The sequence below is a fragment of the Cyprinodon tularosa genome, unplaced genomic scaffold (assembly GCF_016077235.1).
Source record: "Cyprinodon tularosa strain WSP-4 unplaced genomic scaffold, ASM1607723v1 ctg643, whole genome shotgun sequence".
Lineage (NCBI taxonomy): Eukaryota > Metazoa > Chordata > Actinopteri > Cyprinodontiformes > Cyprinodontidae > Cyprinodon > Cyprinodon tularosa.
In genome coordinates this window covers 311081-333317 of record NW_024039389.1, presented here as the reverse complement: position 1 = coordinate 333317, position 22237 = coordinate 311081, and the positions used below count along the sequence as shown (strand labels likewise).

Below are 22237 nucleotides of genomic sequence, written 5' to 3'. Positions count from 1 at the left end.
TCATTAAGAAGGGTGAGAATGATTCATCCTAAAGTTCCCACATATGTGTTTGTCTGAATATCGGCTAATTATGGTGAAAAGCTAATTAACATGGGAAGGGTGTGACACAATATGTGACACAATTTGCTTTCCCAAATAGTTGAATCACTGGTCAAATGTGATCACTCCGAAATTTGGCTGATCCAGTCACGCATCATCCCCACAAAGCACCACAAATTAAAATTGGAAGTAGACATTCATTCTCTATTATTTCACGTTTCACACAAAAAATCTCCTGTTCTTCCACGTAATGCTTCTTTCTTTTAGCCTGTGTTGTAATGAACAAGCTGGATCTAAGAGACACTACGACAGATTAGAGCAGTAAGAAGAAAAGCACAGCTGGCCCAAATTACTAGCTCGCTCACACTTACTTGCACCATTTTAATTAGTTGTTCCAAGCAGGCGATGCAAGATCCAGTCTTGTGTACTTCCAACACATGAACAAACAGGGCCACAAAAGTTTGAGCACAAACAAACAGAGGCACAGTCATGCATATTCCATCACACTGTTTGCTGTACCCATCCAAATGAGCATGCCTCCCATGTAGTATCATGTCTTGACACTTAAGAGGGAGGGAAAACGTATACATTGATTCTCAACAGTTTCAGATAAGCCTTTTGGCAACAGGCTGGGAGAAAATACTTGAAATAATGTCTTATTTGGCATTTTAAATCCCTCTTGAAGTAAAGGGTCTGAAAACAGAAATATAGTTAATAGCCTCTCATTTTCTCCACCCGTAAAGTTCAGCTTTTAACAGTGTGTGGCCATATTGAATGTTTATGAGCAATCTATGGTTTAATGGTTTAACATGCAGGTACCTTAATAGTCTGTCAGTTGGCAGTGAGGCTTTAATGCTAAGTAAAAATCTGGACAGCTTTGACAAGGCTTCTTTGAAATAAAGGAGTGATGGAGAGAACTTGCACAGCGTGACTTCAAGTGAAAAGCTTTCAATTAACATAAATATAGACTTTGTTGCCTGAAAACTGCTTTAATTGCAGATATCCCCTGTGCTGAATGAGCTAAGAGACATGGGGAGTAAGCGAAGAGTAAAGGGTGAAGGCTAAGCCACATCGAGGGAGAGGGAGGAGGACAGGCTTGTGACTTATTATCCCTCTGAGGTGCAAATGAAGTGGGTTTCATCACTGCTGAAGGAACGGCGGGATCGTAGCTTGTTAGAAGCCGAGGTCCGTCCTCCTACTCCACTTCTCACATATTTCTCACCTTTCACTGATTATTACGTGGCATCTCATGCAAACATGGTACCTGTCTACATAGCCATCTAGTTATCAGTTTAATCATGGTGTAGGTGAGAGGAAGCACAGCAATAGACACGATGGGACCAAAAGTAATTTTGTGACTGCCTTTCAGAGACTAGAGGGCGCACAGCTTTCAGTTCAGGATGGCCTGCCCCCATCACTATTCATGAGAAGAGCGAGGGATGTTGAAAACCCCACAGGACCTGCGTGTTTGACATACCACCACAGGGTCTCCTGTCTCCATTTTTTCATGTCCTGCTCCGCTGGAATTCCTTTTTTTCTATTTGCGATATCGAAGATCCTTTAAATGAGTGTATGTGTGTGGGTTCATGCAGGCATATGTGTGCTTGCGCTGAAGTGAAAATTAGGTGTGGCATCCAGCTGCATGTGGGAGGATGAATCTGTTTTTCTGCATATATGGGAAGAAGATACTGTAATTTGTTATTATATAAGCAGAAAAAACAGCCTACAGAAATCAAGGGCCTCTCAAAGAAAAACTTACAAAAACATAAAGCAGAACATAATTTCTTTGAGTTCACCATTATGGGCTACAATGAGTTAGTCAGTCACATAGCATTGTGAAAAATGTTGCAATTTGAGAAAATGAATCCCACATAAAGATGGGCACCTCACAAACTTTCATGGCCCTTTGAAAAAATAACAATGATTAATTTACCAGTTACAGATGCAATGAGCATCTTTTTTTATGACTAATTTCATCCCACCTTCCTCCTCCTCCCTCTCCAGACACATCACAGCTTGCGGGGGTAACCCTGACCTCCGCTTCCATCTTCTCCAGTCCAGCCAGTGCTCCAGCTCCGTGGGTGGAAACTTGCTCATGTCCTCAGGGCTTTGCAGGCGAATTTTGTGAGCGTTGCGCCCCTGGATTCACCAGGGAAGACCCAAGCAGAGGGCCTTTCTCAACATGTGTGCCGTGCAACTGCCATCAGCATGGAACCTGTCATCCCGAAACAGGTGAGATGATGATATTGTGTTTAGAATGCTCACTGAACCCCTGAAGCATTTTAAAGTCTCAATGGTAAATATTACCACTTTATTTTATTACTTTCTGTTCTATACTATTCTAATACTGGATTCATAATATTTTTAAGCTATATAATTTTCCCCATGGTCACAAATCCATCCATCCATCCATCCATCCATCCATCCATCCATCCATATTTTTGATATTAAACATCTGAGTAAATGGTGCTGCAGAAATAGAACCCCTTCACTCGCTTTTATTGAAGTATGCATGTTTCAGACAATCTAATGGTGACATTTTATCCTCATGCAAACCTCCTTTTTTATCTATTGCAATAATATATATATCTGTCTGATGTCAGGGTCCTGGTCTGATTGTTCCTGTTTTCCTTAGTTATCCATTTGTTGTCCTCTCCTGCCCTCTTGTGTCCTCCCTTGCTCTGTTTCTCTGTCCTGCCAAGCACCTGTTGCCAATTTCCTCGTCAGCTCTCTCTCTGTCTCTGTCCCCTTTAAAAGCCCTCCCTGTTCAGTTCCTGTTGCTGGATCCTCGTCAAACATCCCATCTTGCTTCCTGTCTGTTATCTGCCTGCCCTGTCTCGTCTCTCCCTGGCTTCTAGTTTGATTTACCCCCGATGTCTCCTTGGTTCAGGTTCGGTTGCTGTTTTTCTGTTGGACTCTGATTCCTGCCCCTGGTTCTGTGAACCAGAATAAACAGGCTTTATTCACCTCTGCCTACAGGTCTCTGCGTTTGGGTCCTCCACACAAACACCCCGATCATGACATTCTGAGTTTATTTACTTATATTAATTTCTCACCCAATAATCAGCACAGTAAATAATACTTGTTTTTGTTTAAAACATCTATCTATCTATCTATCTATCTATCTATCTATCTATCTATCTATCTATCTATCTATCTATCTATCTATCTATCTATCTATCTATCTATCTATCTATCTATCTATCTATCTATCTATCTATCTATCTATCTATCTATCTATCTATCTATCTATCTATCTATCTAAAGGCCCTTGTTTTGCTTTTGACAAATTATCATGAATTATGTCTTTATAACTGGTCCTGTATAAGCACAGGGAGATTCTTATTATTTTCACATTAATTCCTCTTTTTAAATATGGATCTATGTATGCAGAAGAGCCTCACCCCTTTATCCGACTCTAAAGCAGAACATATAGGAACAACGAGTTTGATAGACAGAGCAGCTTTACTTTGGTGTTCAAGTAGGAGTGAACAACATCTTCAGCAGATGCCCCAGCATCAGAAGCATCACACAGGTTTAGAAAACTGTTATTTAACAACTTGACCAAAAAACCTTTTCCACAACAAGTGCAGTAAGTCAAATAGAAACACTTTCTTTGCTTTTTCCCTGCCCTTTTAATGCTATAGATTTAACAGAAGAAAACTGTCTGTAGTGATAAAAGTCCCACGCAGATGCAAATGTAATGACTGGTGAAGAGTCAGACAGTGATCCTTCGTCTTCACCTTGGCCCCTATGTTTTTTTTTTGATTATCTGAATGGATGTCTTTTGAGATCAAGAACCTACTGGACACCAGAGAAAGTTATATGTGTATATAGAACTTTGATCTTTTCAGCTGAATTTTCCAATATTTAACCTTTTAAAGAAAGGCATCACAGTAAAGATGTGGTATACAGCCAATTGCAGAGTGTGATAAGATGATATTATGATTAACTGATTTAAAAACATTATGAAATATGCCACCTCACTCTTTAAACGTGGATTTTGCAACAACATGTTTTTGGGCAGGAGAATGGTGGCAGAAAAACTGTTAGATACTGAAAAGACCATTTCACGAAGGAGGTTTAACAAACTCAGATTCAAACTTTAAATTGATTTAGCCCAAAGTCGGGAACTCTGAGTTTTCAGTTTAACAATGGCTGCTATGAATTAGTTCAATCAACTCCAAGTAGAACCATTCAGAGTTTAGCACATGTGCAACAAGTTTGAAAAGCCATTATTAGTGGAGCGTCGATTTGACGAGTCACCATGACAACAGGCAAAAGGAAGTGCCTATTTCATCCCACTGGAACTAGATGTTTTAATGAAGAAATAAAAAAAAAATTAGAATTTGTTTAAAAAACAGAGAAACAGCACTACAGCTGCAAAGGTGAGGAAGATGGTGAAAGAGAAGATTGTTGCTTCAGTTAATGCGTAAGCTTATATGAAGTCCATTTTGGCAGGCCGTTTTTACATTTATTAAAAGTACTCTACTGTATGTTGTTCCATTTGTAGATCCTTAAAAATAGGATTCTTCCTGATCAAAATCACACCTCTAGACTGAACTGGAATAACATATTTTCTAAATTAAATTTTTGTAGCACAAACTGATTTTTAGAAAGAAAAAAAAACAGTTTTATATATGAAGAAATTTGTATTTATGATATCTGAAATAAATTTTGTCATAGTAAAAATCATACAAATGCTGACCAGTGATATAAGAATTAATTAATAGACATCCAGAATGTTTATTTTAGATGTTGAGGGTGTATTTTTGTCTGAAATTTTTTTTTCAGATATCAGGAATACATATTCAGTAAAACTAATCCATATCAAAATGGCTTGCCGTAGCCTGTAGTGAACGGTATAATGTTACGGGATTATTTCTTGAATGGTAGTAGATGATAGATCAATGTATCAATTTAGGTGAAATCTTCTGGCAGCAAGTGAAAATGAAGTCTAAAAATGTTGTTGTAATAAATAATAAATTCTAATAAATTGCTGATGTTGATACAGTCTTTTTTTACACAGTAAATAGTAAGTGGCTGTTTGCAGCCGTGCTCCGGGTGTTATCATCCCGATAAATGGTTATTAGCAGCTACCAGGCCCATAGAATGCCTTAAAATTGTGCCAGTAGGCACAGGTAATTCCTTTTTCTCCATGTAATTAATGAATCTATTTATGGGTAATCTGAAAATTATTTCAGTAGTTCTTCATGTACTGTAAATATAACTAAATAGAAATAAAATTATGCACATCTCGCTCATATTAAACAAACCAAAACAAGTAATCTCATGCCCTGTCAACTGAGTTGTAGAATCCTTTCCCTATAAATATTTAATTTTCTGTGAAAAAGTGCAGATCGTTCTTTTTGTAAGATCCTCGTTACACGTACATGCAGTGTTTGTTTTTAGAACCCAATGTGTGTAACGGACCTGGTGAATGATATATAGCAGGAAAACCTGCAACCGACCATGTTAGCCTCCGGGAGAATTTTTTCTCAGCTGACTGAAACTCTCTTTATGAAACAGAAAAGTCAGAGTTTCCCTGTTTTCAGGTTTACAAAACTTAGAGTTTTAGGCAAATCTGCTTCGTGTAACAGACCCCTGGAGTTCAATACTTAGATTAAAACATTGCCAGTATATAGCTAAGTATAGCTGAGTGTTTAGGTGGAATTCAAAAGGTCTCTGACATATCTTCACATTTTTGTTTTAAAGTAGATTGCAAGGCACAAAGCTCTGGAAAACAAAAAACTCCAGAACATGAAGCCCTGCAAAATTAACCTTATTATTAGACCAATAAGGTTGGTGGGGTTCATCAAAGTCCACAGTATATGTCCAAGCCCCACTTTAAATAAACTTTTAGTCAATTTAAAAAAGGAATTTTAAACTTTGAAATATCCCATTACTTTGGTTAATCTATCACAAAAATAAACCAATAAGATATAGTAAGTTTTGCAATGTGGTTGGAGAAAAATGTGTAAATTGAATTCCTTAGCAAAGTATTCTATCAGTAATGGCACAGAGAAAATCTTTTTGTTGGAATAGGAGGTTCATGCTGTAGGTGTGAAGTGGTGCCAAGGTCCTTATAATGAATAAAATTGTCATTGACCACAGGTGTTGCATAGCAATAATCCTTCTCGCTAGCTTCATATATCATGCCTGACCATCTGTTCATGACACGGTCTGTGTCTTCAGATGATAAATTTCTCAAAAAATAAGGAAAGGAGACTAAATCTGCCGCCATTACATTGACAACTAATCAGCAACATTTCTTTGTCAATGCCTCTAGCTGAAGAAAAAAAAACCTAAGAAAATGTCAAATGAAGAACCTTTTTTATCTACAGGTAAATCAATTTTACAAAATGTGACACTGTCAGGAGATATGAGGGCTCCACTTCCTTTAAAACAGCTGAATAATGTCCTCTGAATCAAATTGAGCTTTATTAGCCCAGACTTTGCAAAAAAACAAAGAATTTAACTATATTAAAGGACTCAATTTATGTAAAAATTCATATTAAAGGATATAAAATAAAGGATAAGTTAAGAAGTTTTTTTTACATACGCTGATTTGCAATTGGTGCCACCATGTCCCTAGAAACAGTAGGCCAGGTGGTCAAAGAGTCTTGCCTAAGGACACAACTGAGACAGACAGAGCACAGGTTTGAACTGGCAACCCACATTTTATAGAAAAAAACACACCCTCCAATGCCACAGTAACTGTTAAGTAGGGCACCTCTTCCTAAACTGCTTTTCGTCGTTTTTTTGTTTGTTTGTTTCATAATGGCACCAGTTAAGTGTTAAGTTATTTTTAGAAATATCTTAAAAGTACCATTAGTTTCAAATTAGGAATGTTACATTATATTTGTATCCTCTTCTTCTCCAGTGTCTGCCACTACTGGTTCCATAAAGAACTGCACGATATGTTGCAGAACACAATCCTGCTTCTTATACAGGCTCTGGTAAAGTTTTCAAACACCTACCTCATACCAGAGACCCAAACCCCAGGAAATTGGAAATACCAAGGTAAAAGTGTATAAAGCACTACCGGCCCCTGTGGACAAGCCCCTGATAGAGCATGGAGGAAGCAGTGGGGAAGAAAATGTAGAGTTGTTGTTGGGAGAAGCAGATTGTGTAGTTATGTGGTATACAGTGTTGATTAAGCGGTTTAAATAACCTTATGAAAACCTACAGAAGAAGCTGTTAAGGTCGTTAACCAGTTTGGGCGGGGGTATCTTCATGGTGTGGGGAGAGTTGTTGTTGTTAGTACTCCACTCTATTGGGCTTAAAAGGGGTTGAGATCTTGCAATACATGGTGGGCTGAGGTTGCCTTTGCCCTGGGAAACCACTTTTGTTTACATTGCTGATTTGGATGCCATGCTGCGAGAGATAGAGTCAAAGTGCTTAAAAGTAATAAAAAAAAAGAAAGGTCATGGACTGTATCTAAACACGCTAGACCCTGTTTCAAAGGTTCACTATTTCAAAAGGTTTTCAGAAACAGTGAAAGTTTAGTATAACTGGACAGAAGTTTGACTTAAACCACCATGCCATTGCCAAGTATAAGACAAGGGAGTCAAAATTGTGCTTCATTAACATTTAATGGCAGCTTATATAGACAGACAGACAGATATTTATTTAATCATACATATTCTACTTCATATATTCCTTAACAGCAACTATCTGCCAAACTTGTGAGTCCAAACTGCTACAAAAAAAAAAACATTCAGTGAAGAAAAAGCTGTTCCCCACAGGGAAAGAGGGATGCATTGCTGCAGTAAAGCTGCTATAAACATAAAGCCAGAGATACAATAGAAGGATTTAGGTTTTTATCATATCATATGACTGTGTTAAAATGTCAGTTCAAGACCAATGCTGATTTATTTTCTATGTTCACAGAACACTTACAGTTAGGGCCAGAAATATTTGGACAGTAACAAAATTTTCGCGAGTTGGGCTCTGCATGCCACCGCATTGGATTTGAAATGAAACCTTTACAACAGAATTCAAGTGCAGATTGTAACGTTTAATTTAAAGGGGAGAACAAAAATATCTGATAGAAAATGTAGGAATTGTACACATTTCTTTACAAACACTCCACATTTTAGGAGCTCAAAAGTAATTGGACAAATGAACATAACCCAAACAAAATATTTTTTTTTCAATATTTTGTTGCGAATCCTTTGGAGGCAATCACTGCCTTAAGTCTGGAACCCATGGACATCACCAAACACTGGGTTTCCTCCTTCTTAATGCTTTGCCAGGCCTTTACAGCCGCAGTCTTCAGGTCTTGCTTGTTTGTGGGTCTTTCCGTCTGAAGTCTGGATTTGAGCAAGTGAAATGCATGCTCAATTGGGTTAAGATCTGGTGATTGACTTGGCCATTGCAGAATGTTCCACTTTTTTGCACTCATGAACTCCTGGGTAGCTTTGGCTGTATGCTTGGGGTCATTGTCCATCTGTACTGTGAAGCGCCGTCCGATCAACTTTGCAGCATTTGGTTGAATCTGGGCTGAAAGTATATCCCGGTACACTTCAGAATTCATCCGGCTACTCTTGTCTGCTGTTATGTCATCAATAAACACAAGTGACCCAGTGCCATTGAAAGCCATGCATGCCCATGCCATCACGTTGCCTCCACCATGTTTTACAGAGGATGTGGTGTGCCTTGGATCATGTGCCGTTCCCTTTCTTCTCCAAACTTTTTTCTTCCCATCATTCTGGTACAGGTTGATCTTTGTCTCATCTGTCCATAGAATACTTTTCCAGAACTGGGCTGGCTTCTTGAGGTGTTTTTCGGCAAATTTAACTCTGGCCTGTCTATTTTTGGAATTGATGGATGGTTTGCATCTAGATGTGAACCCTTTGTATTTACTTTCATGGAGTCTTCTCTTTACTGTTGACTTAGAGACGGATACACCTACTTCCCTGAGGGTGTTCTGGACTTCGGTTGATGTTGTGAACGGGTTCTTCTTCACCAAAGAGAGTATGCGGCGATCATCCACCGCCGTTGTCTTCCGTGGACGCCCAGGCCTTTTTGAGTTCCCAAGCTCACCAGTGAATTCCTTTTTTCTCAGAATGTACCCGACTGTTGATTTTGCTACTCCAAGCATGTCTGCTATCTCTCTGATGGATTTGTTCTTTTTTTTTCAGCCTCAGGATGTTCTGCTTCACCTCAATTGAGAGTTCCTTTGACCGCATGTTGTCTGGTCACAGCAACAGCTTCCAAATGCAAAACCACACACCTGGAATCAACCCCAGACCTTTTAACTACTTAATTGATTACAGGTTAACGAGGGAGACGCCTTCTGAGTTAATTGCAGCCCTTAGAGTCCATTGTCCAATTACTTTTGGTCCCTTGAAAAAGAGGAGGCTATACATTACAGAGCTAAGATTCCTAAACCCTGTCTCCGATTTGGATGTGGAAACTCTCATATTGCAGCTGGGAGTGTGCACTTTCAGCCCATATTATATCTATAATTGTATTTCTGAACATGTTTTTGTAAACAGCTAAAATAACAAGACTTGTGTCACTGTCCAAATATTTCTGGCCCTAACTGTAACTTTCCCATTGAGTGAGCTGAATGGTTAAAGCCGGGCATACACAGTACGATATTTCCAATCGTTGTACTGAGCTAAAGCTCAAACTCTACAACGAAACCACAGGGCTTAAAAGTTCACAAAAGTTCCAAAGAATTCTTGCACGGCAGGAAAATCTGTCCAGAAGGGCTAAAAAAATCGTATGGTATATGCTCGCCTTAAAGTGCCGCTGCTTCCTGAGACAAATAAAAAATTAGCTGAAATTGCATTGAAAGATTTGCTGTTGTTCTAAAAAATAGAGACTTAGGCATGTTGAGAAATTCTCCCATTTCAATTACCAGTAAAATTGTTGTCTCTCACATAATAACTTGGTCAGTGATATAAAATCCTTCTGAAATGCATTTGCAGTTAAAATGTACTGTTTTTTTCCTGCATTTTTTTTGTTTTTTTGTAATCTGTGTCTGACTGTTGACAATTAAGCTCCGAATAACATTGAAACTTCTGACCAAGCCAAATTCAAATGCTTAACAATAGAGAAGGTTTTTTTTACTCAAAGTAATAACCTGACACGTGAAAAATATGTTGTATTGTTGCTTTGAAACTGTCAAAACTATCATTAAACACACCCATTCTAATGGCCCTGGTATGCTTTCACAACCCACAGTCAACATGGATAATTTGAGATATACATTTTTGAAATATTTTGGAGCGTCTGGTCCATAAGGATGTAAAAGTCAGAATACATAAGCCTCTGTGGCATCAGCTTCTGCCTTTTTCTGTGTGATCTGCCACTTCAATTCCCTACACCACCCCTGAAGTGGTCTTTTGAGAGGAAAAGTAAATCAGAACCAGTACTTCTGTGTGTTTTTAGAGACTGTAATATTCCTTGGGAGCTGTAGCACCAACTTTTCTCTTTGACTTTAGATTGCTTTGCAACTTACTGGCGCTTGAGTTAAATAAAAAAAAAAAAAAAAGCTCTTTTACTGACTGAATCTAAAGCCCAGACGTTCAAAAGCAAGTGCTGAAAAAAAAGAGGAATGGTGGATTTATTTTATCTTTTTTTTTTATAAAATACTGATCTGAGCTCATTATGAGTTAACAGTTAAAATGAGATGGCAGATCCTCACGTTTAAAAAAAAACAAGATTTTCTGTCACTGTTGCCTTGAGAGAACACAAGGAATGAGAGGAAAAAAGCAAATTGTTTCAATAATGCATTTTTCTGCCTATCTAGAACTGACAGTCAGGCATCGTCACTTCAAGGAAATGTAACATCCCTCAGGAGCTCGTGCAAGCTATCACTCAAACCAAAAGGCTGCGTAGCTGCACTAGCACTGCACTAATCTCATTCCACACATGCTAATCTCTAAAGTAATAACAAAGGCGCTAGGAGTTGGGCTTTAATGTACCTGGCATGTTTATGGGCGATAATATCAGCAGCTGTGGTATCTTTCAGATTTACCCCCTGAATGCAATGTCCCGTAAATGACAGACGTAAAGCAACAGCTGTTGGCTGTGTAAACAAGTCAAGCTCTGTGCAGTTATTTATACGTCTGCACTCTTTCTTTTTCCATGCTTTATCAGTCTCCCAACCCCAAACGGCTCCCTCCTCTCACTTGAGCAGACAAGAGCCTTTTCCAAGGTTCCACCCTTCAGCTTTTATCTTCCCTCAATCTTCCACTTCTCCTTGTAGCCATCTCCCCTCTCCTGCCCTGCTGCTTAAAGTCTTTCAGATCTGACCCAGTTAAGAGATGTGCATGGCTTTGGCTAAGAGACCGTGTCTTGTTTGTGGCCCTGTGTGCAGACTTAATATGACTGAGGTCTGGAAGCGAGGCTAGTACTACTGGCTGCCTGATTCCTCTCTAATTAGACTTGTTAGCCACCTCTTGGCTAATGGTGTCTAATTTGCTTGCAGATTCCTTGTGTCTCTTATGATCCTTCTCAAACTGGACCCCACCCCCCCACCCCTACACAAAAACAGACTTTTTTCTCTCTATCTTCCACACTTGTAAACACTTGTTCTTTGTTCCTCGTCTTGTTCATCAGACATCCTTTGCACCTTGCTCTGTATACATCCTTTAGACTCTACCTGCTTTTCTTATTAATCTTAACTTTGTTTTATGCATCCTTTTCGTCCCTTTTACCGCATTTTTCAAGGTTCCAATGCCTTTATCCATTTATTCTTTTGAAAAGTATATTTTCCCACTATTTTACCTTTACACTGCTATGTTTTTGTGTTAAATGGCTCCCATCAAAGTGATGAGAACTATTTTTTTGGGACAGTATAGCTAGTTTTAGCATTAAATGCAGGACATTTCCTTCTTGTTATTTTTCAGTTCCTCATGCCAAGGATTTTCAGTGTCTTTCAGTCCACAACCCCAGATTGATGAAGAAATTAACTAAAGATGCCTTGTCATGTCTAACTCCAGGTTGGACCATAAACATTCTTAGTAGCTGATTCAGCGGTAATGAGAAAGATGTATATCAGATGGGGTTGGGATGCTGGCAGTGACGCTTTAACCTGTAACGCTCAGAAAGTGTTTGAACAAATTTGTGTCTGAAAATAGATGAAAAAACAAATCCCGAACAGCTCCAGAGTTATAAGGTCTTAATTCAAACGGTTGATGTCTGTTTAAAGGTAACATATACTTTTTGCATTGCAGATGTTATCATGCTATTAGTGACAAAACAAAGAGAATGTTAATTTTGGAAGGCTGTTTGAGGCCAAAGGGCTTAACTGGTCACCCAAGAGAGGTCACATAATTCACAACCCCCTGCAGGATGTCCAGAACAAACTGATAGGCTTCTGCTCAAGGTGTTTATTTACAACAGGATGGAAGACTTATTATGATATGAACATCTGATGGTCAGATCAGACATTTTTGGGGCAAGAAAAATCTTTCCCTGACATCTTTCAATGCACAATTCATGTTAGCAACCTCGGATCTTCTATTAAAAATAGTTTTCAGTGAACTTATCTACTTACCAGAACTTCACACATAAAAGCCAGATGGTAGGGTTTATTTTCACACCTTCTATACTAATTGTAGCTGAAATATAATGTTGCCTTGACATTGGTCAAGTACACTAGTTATGGATCATCACACAAAGGCGATGAGAGCTTTGTTTTTCTCTTAAGCAGTGTTGTGCCTGAACGCGTTCATTGAACGAAAGTTCATGAACTCGTTCATATTTTGGGCGAACGTGAACTGAACGTACTGCATTATTGCCTGATGAACGTTATTGTGAACTCGTTCATCCTGGTGTCTGTGAACGGCACGCTCTCTCAGTTCAGCTCCGTTCAATAGGTTGCCAGATTTCTATAGAGTCCTCCAGGCGAAACCCCAGCTAAATCAAACCATAAATAGGCCTTAATATGTAGCGGGAAAAACACCCAATCTGGCAACACCAGCTACCAGCGTCGTAGCCTACAGCCGCGTGCGTCATCAAAACAAAATGCAGCGTGGAAGCTACAGCAGCGTGGAGGCGACAAAGCAGCAGTATGATCACTTAAAACAGTATTATGACCATGTGGTCGGTGAGGATGATGGCAACAAGTTTGCCCGCCGGCTTTCAGTAAAAAAATCCGCACTTCAGTAACCTTAAATTCCTACCTCAGCCTGGTCCTTCAGTTTGTGTTAGTAAAATCTTCTTGAGCGGAGGTCTTCAACAGGGGATCCGCGACCCCTAGGGGGTCTACGGAGGTACTGCATGAGGGTTTGCATGGTTAGTTGATATTTTTATATTCCCTGCCTGCAATTTTTTCCCCCACTAATTGAAATGTCTTTAAATACTCATTAACATGAAATCAACACACTGTAGTAAACAGATAAATGGAGGCAGAAGATGTCTTTCAGTCATCAATGCACACATTCAGCGACACACAGGAGCTCTTTCAAGCTGGGCACTGTTTCCTTCACAACAACCAGGAATCAGAATCAGAAAAACTTTAATAATCCCAGGGAGAAATTAATTTCTTTACATTACTCCATCTGTAATAGAGTGACTATAGGACACAATTTCATACAATATATATAGTTAGGGGGTCCCCGCTCCATCTCGCCATCAGTTTGGGGGTCCTTGGTCTGGAAAACATAGAAGACCCCTGTTCTTGAGGGTTTTACTATCCATGTAACTTGTTTGTTAAACCTGCCTGGTATAATTTTCCAGTATTCCTTTTTAGTATGTATTAAAATGGAATTTCAAATGGAAAAAATTATTAAAATAAAAAAAAAACATTTGCACCTTAAAGACTACTTTCCTATTTTTCTTTTAATAATTACTCATAAAAAAGACCATTCAAGCAGCACATTTTTCCTGATGTTTTTGAGAATATACTGTAGGGGTGAAAGCTGCAGCTGCTACTAGTGTGAAGTGAATGGACAGCAACAAAGCGTTAAAGCAACAATGGGGAAATGCTGTCCCCTCAATGCTAATGTAAACCCTGGTTGGATAAGGATTCAAAACTGGATATGAAGATGAAATCTGACGCACAGTTTCAGAGTTACAACTGATAAAATAATTGCTGTCTGTGGTTCTACAGTAGGCTATGGTGTAATTGAGCAATATATGAAAAAAAAAAAGAACTATGAACTAGTTCATTTTTTGCTTTTGAATTATGAACTATGAACTGAACTAGTTCATTTTAAAATGTGTGAACTGAACTTTGAACTAGTTCACGTAGAAAGAGAACTTTCCCAACACTGCTCTTAAGTAATCTCTTTGGGAATTCAAGCCTTATTTTCTTCTGACTGTACAATAAATAAAGAGCAGTAGGATGAAAGGTTGGCTGATTTTAACAAACTCATCTGCATATTAGTGTATAGTAACATAGCAAAGTCCAATGCGAAGGATAAACTAGCTTCCTAAACATTTAACAGAGATTGAATCGGATTCTTTATAAAATAAATATTTGGATATTGTCCTTTGATGAAATATCTAAAAGAAAATACAATACAATTATTAGATTTACAGTTTATTTCCAGTTAGAAGTTTCAGCACACTTATCATCAGTATGTATGCAATTTTGATTCTTAATGATTTGTGCCACAGTGGACGGAAAAATACCTCTCAAATGATTTTTGGGATTAAACATGAAGTCTTAATTATAAATAAGGGGCTGAAATATGCATGAAAACATATGAGGACTCTAGATAAAAATAACACCCATGGGTGTGGGATGTTAGGCATTAAGTAAAAACTAAGCAGGGCAGATCTTTTTGGCCCAAATTCTCCTTTAACAATGCAAAATGGTTAAGGACTAGTTTAAGGACTGCAACAAAGAGTTAAATGAAAGAGTTAATCTGGCCTCCAGACTCTCTTGATCTCACTCTGATTTAACATATTTTGGAACTGCTTTGCAATAATTTCTGATCCATTTTTTATGTGAAGGATTTGCCAGATACATACAAAACGAAATATTACACAGAGTTTAACATTTGTTCCCATTCTAAATTAGTGTATAATTTAATCTATAGCCGGTGTAAACGTTTTAGAGTTTATTTTACATATTTTAATTTCAAAATCGAGAATACTTCTCACAGACTGGCACCAAATCAACACTATAAATTTACATTCCACAGCTGTCAAATTTTTCTATTAATTTCAACACTTGAGTAGATTTACACTCAGTATAGTTGCAAATGCTCTAGAGTAAAAAAAGTTGACTCTGGATTTTTAACCATTTTTTTTTACTGTGTAAAATGATTCATACTATGTGAATCTTGTAGATTGCACAAAGGTTTGCATTTTTTCAAAAACAAAATTGTGACAAATACACATTATCGCAGTCAGTTATATTATGCCTGATCAATAAGATAAGTTTGATTCTAATGTAGGCCAGATGCATATTACTGTTACTTTGAAACAAAGGACACAACCTCCTTCATCAGAGAGTCTATCCTCATACATACATACTGTTTTGAAGATGTTTGAATATTTGCCTGCCACCTCCTCCATATGAATGATGAATAAGGGTTGAATATGTAACACTCTGTCCTCAGACATCTAACATGCCTTATATCCTTTGGCGCCTTGTGTTGAAGGTGCCTGTCAGAGTAGAGGAAGCCAGTTAAAATTAGCCTTTCTTTTCAAATAGACGATTAGAATTGCATGTCATGTTCTGACAGCCCGCTGGCTTTCTTGTAAGAAATTAAACAGGAAGTGAGAAAACTGAAAAAGCTCTCTGTGAATCTATAAGTTCAGGTCAAGGGGAGAGCTATCATGGAAAGTTGATTAGATACCCCTGTTCATCATTTGTCACTAGGCGGGCAGACCAACCTGCTGTTTCTTCTATCAGAATCCTAATTGCTGTATAATTACCTAACGGCTCGTATCATCCTGCAGGGCGGGCCCACAGACAAAAGCTGGAATGGAGTTTATTCACCGGCTGCCGGGGGAAGCTGCCGCCAATGGTGCTTCATAATCATGATTTATTAACACTCTCTGGGTCGTGTCGGTTCTATTTGCCATAGCGTAACACAACAGATTGGAAATGTTAATATTTGTTGTGAAACAAGCAGATTGCCATCTCGGCCGAGCACTGGCACCATGGGGTGGATGAAGTCAAACATATGTCTTTTAGATAAAAAATAAAAAAGGGCAGCACGTCCATTAGGCATCCACAGCGCTGATTCTAAGATGGGATGGACATCCCCCTGCACAGTATGTACACTACAATAATTGCATATAACCCTTCCATAAAATTGGGCATAGGCAATAACTCACATCTCCAGGAGTGGGTTTACAGGAGGAGGGGAGATGATTGTATAGATAGAAATGAGGCACCCAATTTTCTCTGCAGTGTATCTTGCAGGCAAGGTCTGATTAATCACTTAAACAAATGAAACACGTGATGCTCTAGACACACTGCTGAACAGTGAGTGGCTGAATGCTGAATTACAATTTCTATGTTTGAACTGATAACATGGTTCTTTAGTTTGGTGTCCACATTGCACAACACTATTTTGTTCTCCTACAGTTCATTCCATATTTCATGTAAGAAATTCTTCTCAAAATACAGTTCTCTGTCACAGAAAGTATGTCTCTACTGCTTTAAAAGTTGGAAAGATAAACTGCTGTGTGCTGCATACTGCATATCTCTTTTTAAGTTCGAAGACATTTCCAAATTATCCTTCAGTTTGACAACTCATCGGGCATGCTATATAAAGTTTTTCTTGTCCTAACTAATTAGAGAAAGGTCAGAACCTTTTCAGCCCAACAATCTTTGACAGTGTGACTGGAAGTCCTGAAAGGCAGACAATGCATTGTTTATCTGGCTGTTTATTTCTGTACGAAAAAAGTGCACTGGTTGAGAGGAGATAAGTAAAGCGTAACGAATGGGATCAGCAACAGAAATTACATGGGGAGATTCAATACAGATCTGTCTGTTTTTTTTTGTTGTTTTTTTTTTTTGCTCTTTCTTACATCGTTTTACCCTCACTGTTGCTCCTCATATCCCACACTGATGTAGCCTTGGCATCTTAAGGGCTAAGCCTTGAACAAACACGGCCCACCAGAGAGATTAAAGGCTGAATAAACTGGCGCGAGAGCCAGCCTCACTGTGCATGAACTCTTCTGCCTCAAGTTTGTCCCTAAGATCTTTCAGACTAATGAGCTTGGAGGACTGAAGATGGCATTTATGGAGGCATTTTGAGAATTGCTTGCACGTATTTTCTCTGTTTTTGTTCCAAACTGGCACTTTAATAAGTAAGAACTAACTCTTAATATTTTGTAGTTCAACTAAGCATTGGAAACTGTATTTTGAAGAACACCTGCGGCCATGGTTGACAAACATCACTGGATAAGGCAGTCTATATGATGGCCTTTTTGAGCTAGACTTGAATATATTCACAGTATGAGCCTCCGGTGATCCATTCTCCTTTGCAAATAGAGGACGTTCTAAAAAGGTCCAGTTCTCTGACTGCTTCTGACATACTCCAGTGGGCGTGACATTTAGCTATGCAAAATATCCCTGCATTATTCAAAACTTTGGCCCAGCGCAAATATAAAATACACAAAAACAAGCAGCTGTTATACAATCAAAAGCAACAAAAATATGTTTGTTTTTTTTCTTTCAAACTAACGCAGATATTTAGATACCCTTGACTTGATGACACTAACTGCAAACGACAGTATTCCTTTTTCCCAAACTGGAATCCCTTCTTATGTATAAAGAAGAGATGTAAAATTTGTAAACAATGCCAAGAGAACACTCAGGTAGCTGGTGCCTCCAGCTACTCCAGGGCTAGAATTAGTTACACTGACAGTTCATCATAGGGCAACACAGAGATAAACAGGGCAAAGCATGCAATTCTTCCCATAAGAGGAAACTAGAGTACCCAGAGATAATTCACAGTTGCAATTGGGAGAACATGCAAAGCCCATACAGAAAAATACCATTTAGAATTCAAACCAGGTTCTTTTTACTACAAGGCAATACGACAGCTACTAAAAACCTTTTAATTAAACATTCTATTCATGTTAATAATAGATGTTTTGGGATACTGCTTGGGAATATTAACATAAAATGTGATACATTGCAAAAAGGGGTATAGTTGTACTCTTACTGGTACTTTTAGTCACAGCACTTGTGACTCGGCATTCATGGCTACTGAATCAATGCAAACTCTTAAATACGTTGGGAAAGTTAAAGTTTGCTTGACTGTGGAAATGGAGAGAAGGACCGAACCAAAGGTTTGTAAGCATATTTCAGCACTGAACTTATTTAGTGACCTGACAGAATTTAAGCTATATGTAAAATGACCATCTTAACTATTTTCAGTTAGATTTACTTTCACATAATTTATCAAGGGTTTAGCCACACCGGATCATCCATAGTTAATTTAAAATAAACATACCAAATGCCCAGTCTGGGTAATCATACCTAATTTTTGAAGATCTAAGACATAAAAAGTTTGCTTTCAATAAAATAAAACAAATTTATGTTTATTTTGTTCACAGTGCACCTAAAACTTTCTAGCTTGTATTTTAATAACATAGAAGTGCTGCACTGTAAATTCTACATAAATTTACATTTCTTGTTATGATGCATCACAGATATTGTTTAGCATATTATGACTAAAATACATATATATACATTGTTTATATAGCTGGAATGGAGTTGCAAGTGATGCCTGTTAATAGAAATATCAGGTCATGTCACAAATAACTAATATGTGTGGGTTTGTAATCCTCCATCATTTTATATTGTGAGTTAGAATTTAGGGTGTAATAGTTGTAGGATGCAATTGAGTTGTTTCTATTTCTATCACAGCACATTTGGAAGTGTTAATTCAACTCCAAGAGAGTTAATTTCTACACTTTGGAGTGTGGTTAAGATAACACTTTTGTGTTGGCTGTTAATCAGTGATTACTGTGAGAGAGTTGAAACAACACTCCTCATAGTTTAAATCCAACCTTATGATCGTTGAATGTACTGGACACTAGTGTATAGACTCAAAACCCAACCCTTTATAGGGCACTCAGTGAAATACTTTGAAAATCAAAATTTCAAGCCAATAGTGTAATTTAAACCCAGGAAAAAACCTATTACCTTTGTAAAATTCAAACAATATGGATATTTTGAAGGCAAAAAGTAATGTCAATGTAAAAACAAGAAACGCCAACTTGCCTGAATATATTAAGAAAAATAACCGAAGTGCTTCTATAAGAAATTCCTGAAAAACACTCTGAGAGTGAAAGAAACATTTTTTTTTTTGGTACAACATAACCTTAGAGGCATTAATGCTGACACTGGCTCTTAACATCTTTGAGTTTATAGACCTAAATATAATTTTTAACTAGGCTCATTAACTTTACTTTTTAACTTTTCAATTAGCTTTTTACCTTTTTTCTTGACTTGTTAAAGTGACTTAATTTACAGTAGGTAATATATAATTCAAGGGCTTATCTTATTGGTCAAATGCCAAAATAAGATGTACAGCCATGTAGCAGTATGTTTGCTGGATATAAATCATGTGCTTCTAGGCCTTACTGAGGGTATGCAAGTGATCAAAAACTGTATCTTGCCCTATAAAGGGTTAACACCACACATTAGAGTTAACTCTTATAGGGGTGGACAAATAAAGCTGAGTATCATCAGCATAACAGAGGTAATTAATCCCATTCTGCCTGATGCAGTGTAAGTACAGCAGCCGAGGTCACACTGACCGTAGAAAGGTTACCATAAACAGCATGACCTATGAACACATTAACACATTACCACTGGAAGTTAAGTCACAACTGATTTGGGTTTAAAACCTGCAACCCTCCAGTTGGCTTTTTATAGATGTTACCTCCAGTTGCAGGACAGACATCTGTAGCCTGAGCCACCTTTAAGAGATAAAGGTTTCCAGATGGGTTGACCTTCTGGGAGAAACCCTGTTAATGTTTCCTTCTAAAAATAAAACTCTTTGTTGCTTGAACGTACCCCTGCAGATTAACAACAACAATTTGGAAGAACTAACTCTTGCATAGTTGAATTAGAGCAAACAAGACGTGAAATGACTCTATCTCAACACACAACATCAACACCGGAAATTTAACACATTTGATTTTGTTGTGATATCATCAGCTATTTCTTGACCCTGTCTGTGATGCCAGTTTCTTAACTGCTTAATTGGTCAAAGAATAGTGTAAGATGCACATCAATCACTCTAACCATTTAGCCTGCTGAAGTAAGTCAAGATTCCTCTGTAAAGACAGAAACTCTATGGTAGAATGAGATCAAGCAATAGTATTTTCATGTATTTGCTCTGTAACAACATCTTAAATATGTGTGTCTTGGAAAACTTTATGAAAATTGCTTAGAATTTGCTCAAGAATCCTTTGTGAATCCTTACCTTGTAGGTTTGTTTGAGTTAGCCACTGATACATCCAACACTTAAAACATAAGTAACCCATAAATATTAGCTTCCCAGTTAACAGATATAAAAAGCAGGGCTTAGTAGGTGAAATTCTAAAACAGTATTTAACAGCATAAATATGCATGCTATAGCTGCTAAATGTCATGTTAAATGTCTCACACTCCCATGCTTATAGTTAAGTACAAGAATGCTTCAGAGTTAATATATTTGTCTGTACAGTATTTGCAACTTGTTTTTATGTCTTCATGAGGGAGTTACCATTTAATTAGACCAAAGAACATCATTTATATCGCCCTCCTCTAAAAGCTAGCTGACCCAGAGATTTAGTGAGACAGCATGAGCTACAGCCAGTGCTGCCAGCACTCCCCTCCATGATACCCGCGGGCCTTGGCTATAACAATTTGGCCGACAGCCTCTATATACAAAACAAGAATTGATGCACTTATTTTCCAGAGCCACACTATGACAAAATAAACTTCCTGTGTCGTCTGTATTTCACACATTATATATTGGCTTCAGTAGAACATACTGCCCTATGTATTTTTTTGTTGTTGATGTTTAGCTTTGTTTGATTTTTTCCTCAGCAGCCCTCCCTCTGTTCTCCGCAGCAGTCCATTTAGATCTCAATGAGAAGCCACATGTGCAGCCAGAGAATATTTGTGTTAAATCAGACAGCCGTAGTGCCATTAAACAGTTCTGCTGCAGATTAGACCCAAGCTTTTACCCTCTGGGAAGGCATGCAAAATTTTTATTTTTCTGCATTTCTTTTTTGATGTATTCTCTCCTCTTTTTCATTAAAACAGCCTATTCTTAGATGCATTAGTAAATAGATTTTCTTGGCCTGCAGCTTTTCACTGTGTATAGCAGGAAGCACAAGATGAGAACTGGAATAGCTTATAGTTTTTCCATGCATCCATTCCACCATTTCCTTACATAATAGTAAAAGTAAATGGAGGGGAAAAGTAATTTTATTTACAGTTCAGTTTCTCTTTTTTTTCTATTAATTTCTTCTGGGCATTTGCCAGTGGGGTAAAATGGAGGAAAAAAATGCCTAAACATTCTCATGACTCATTCTGCCACATGTTGCAGAGAACCCCTGTGACATGTTTATCAAGAGCCCCACATGTTGCCTATTTTTCCCCATAAGACCTCCCAAGATGGTGCAGAGTGACATGCATTTATTTGTTCAGAAAATAAATCTTAAGATCTAAGAGGAGAACAAAAAAGAAGGAGAGCTGTGATCTTCTAAACAAAATCACATTTCTCCTTCCTCCTGTCCCCCACTCTCCTCCCTCTGTCTGGTGTTAAAGCTATTACAAGCCATTGCAAACACTGATAAAGGCTATCTTTTATAGAGTCACTTATTGCCCTTTGAGTGAGAGAAATACTGATCCCCTAGCTTGAACCAAACCAGTGAGCTGAGAGATATGCCAAGGGTGTGTGTGTCTTTGGAAATGCATGTTTTGTATCCCTGCAGCCATAGCCAGTGTAATTGCACTGGGTTGTATTGTATGCGCGCTAATAAAAATCCTAATGAAATATCAAATATACGTTCAAGCTGTAAAGCAGGAGTCATCTAAAAGTCCACTTTGAAAGATGACCAGAAAGTGTGGCCTTTGTTTAAAACACTCAAGAAAAGTTCAGACCATTGAAGATATAGTGTAACATGGTTGAAACCAGAAGTTAATCTACATGGTTGGAAAATACAGCCTTTTTTCTCTCCCAGGAGGTTTTTTTGAAGTCTCTTTTAATGCACTTGTTTTCTTAATATTTCTTTAGTAATTAATCAGTTGCTTTTAAAC

General features: G+C 38.0%; 1 protein-coding gene across 1 annotated transcript in view; it reads left to right on the top strand.

The window, feature by feature from the left end:
- lamc3 (laminin, gamma 3) overlaps positions 1-22237 on the top strand; it is a 107007-nt gene that overhangs the window by 50661 nt on the left and 34109 nt on the right. Inside the window, exon 8 of the mRNA XM_038308694.1 lies at positions 2044-2271. Coding sequence (XP_038164622.1) covers positions 2044-2271 — 228 coding nt within the window. The remainder of the gene's footprint in view (positions 1-2043; positions 2272-22237) is intronic.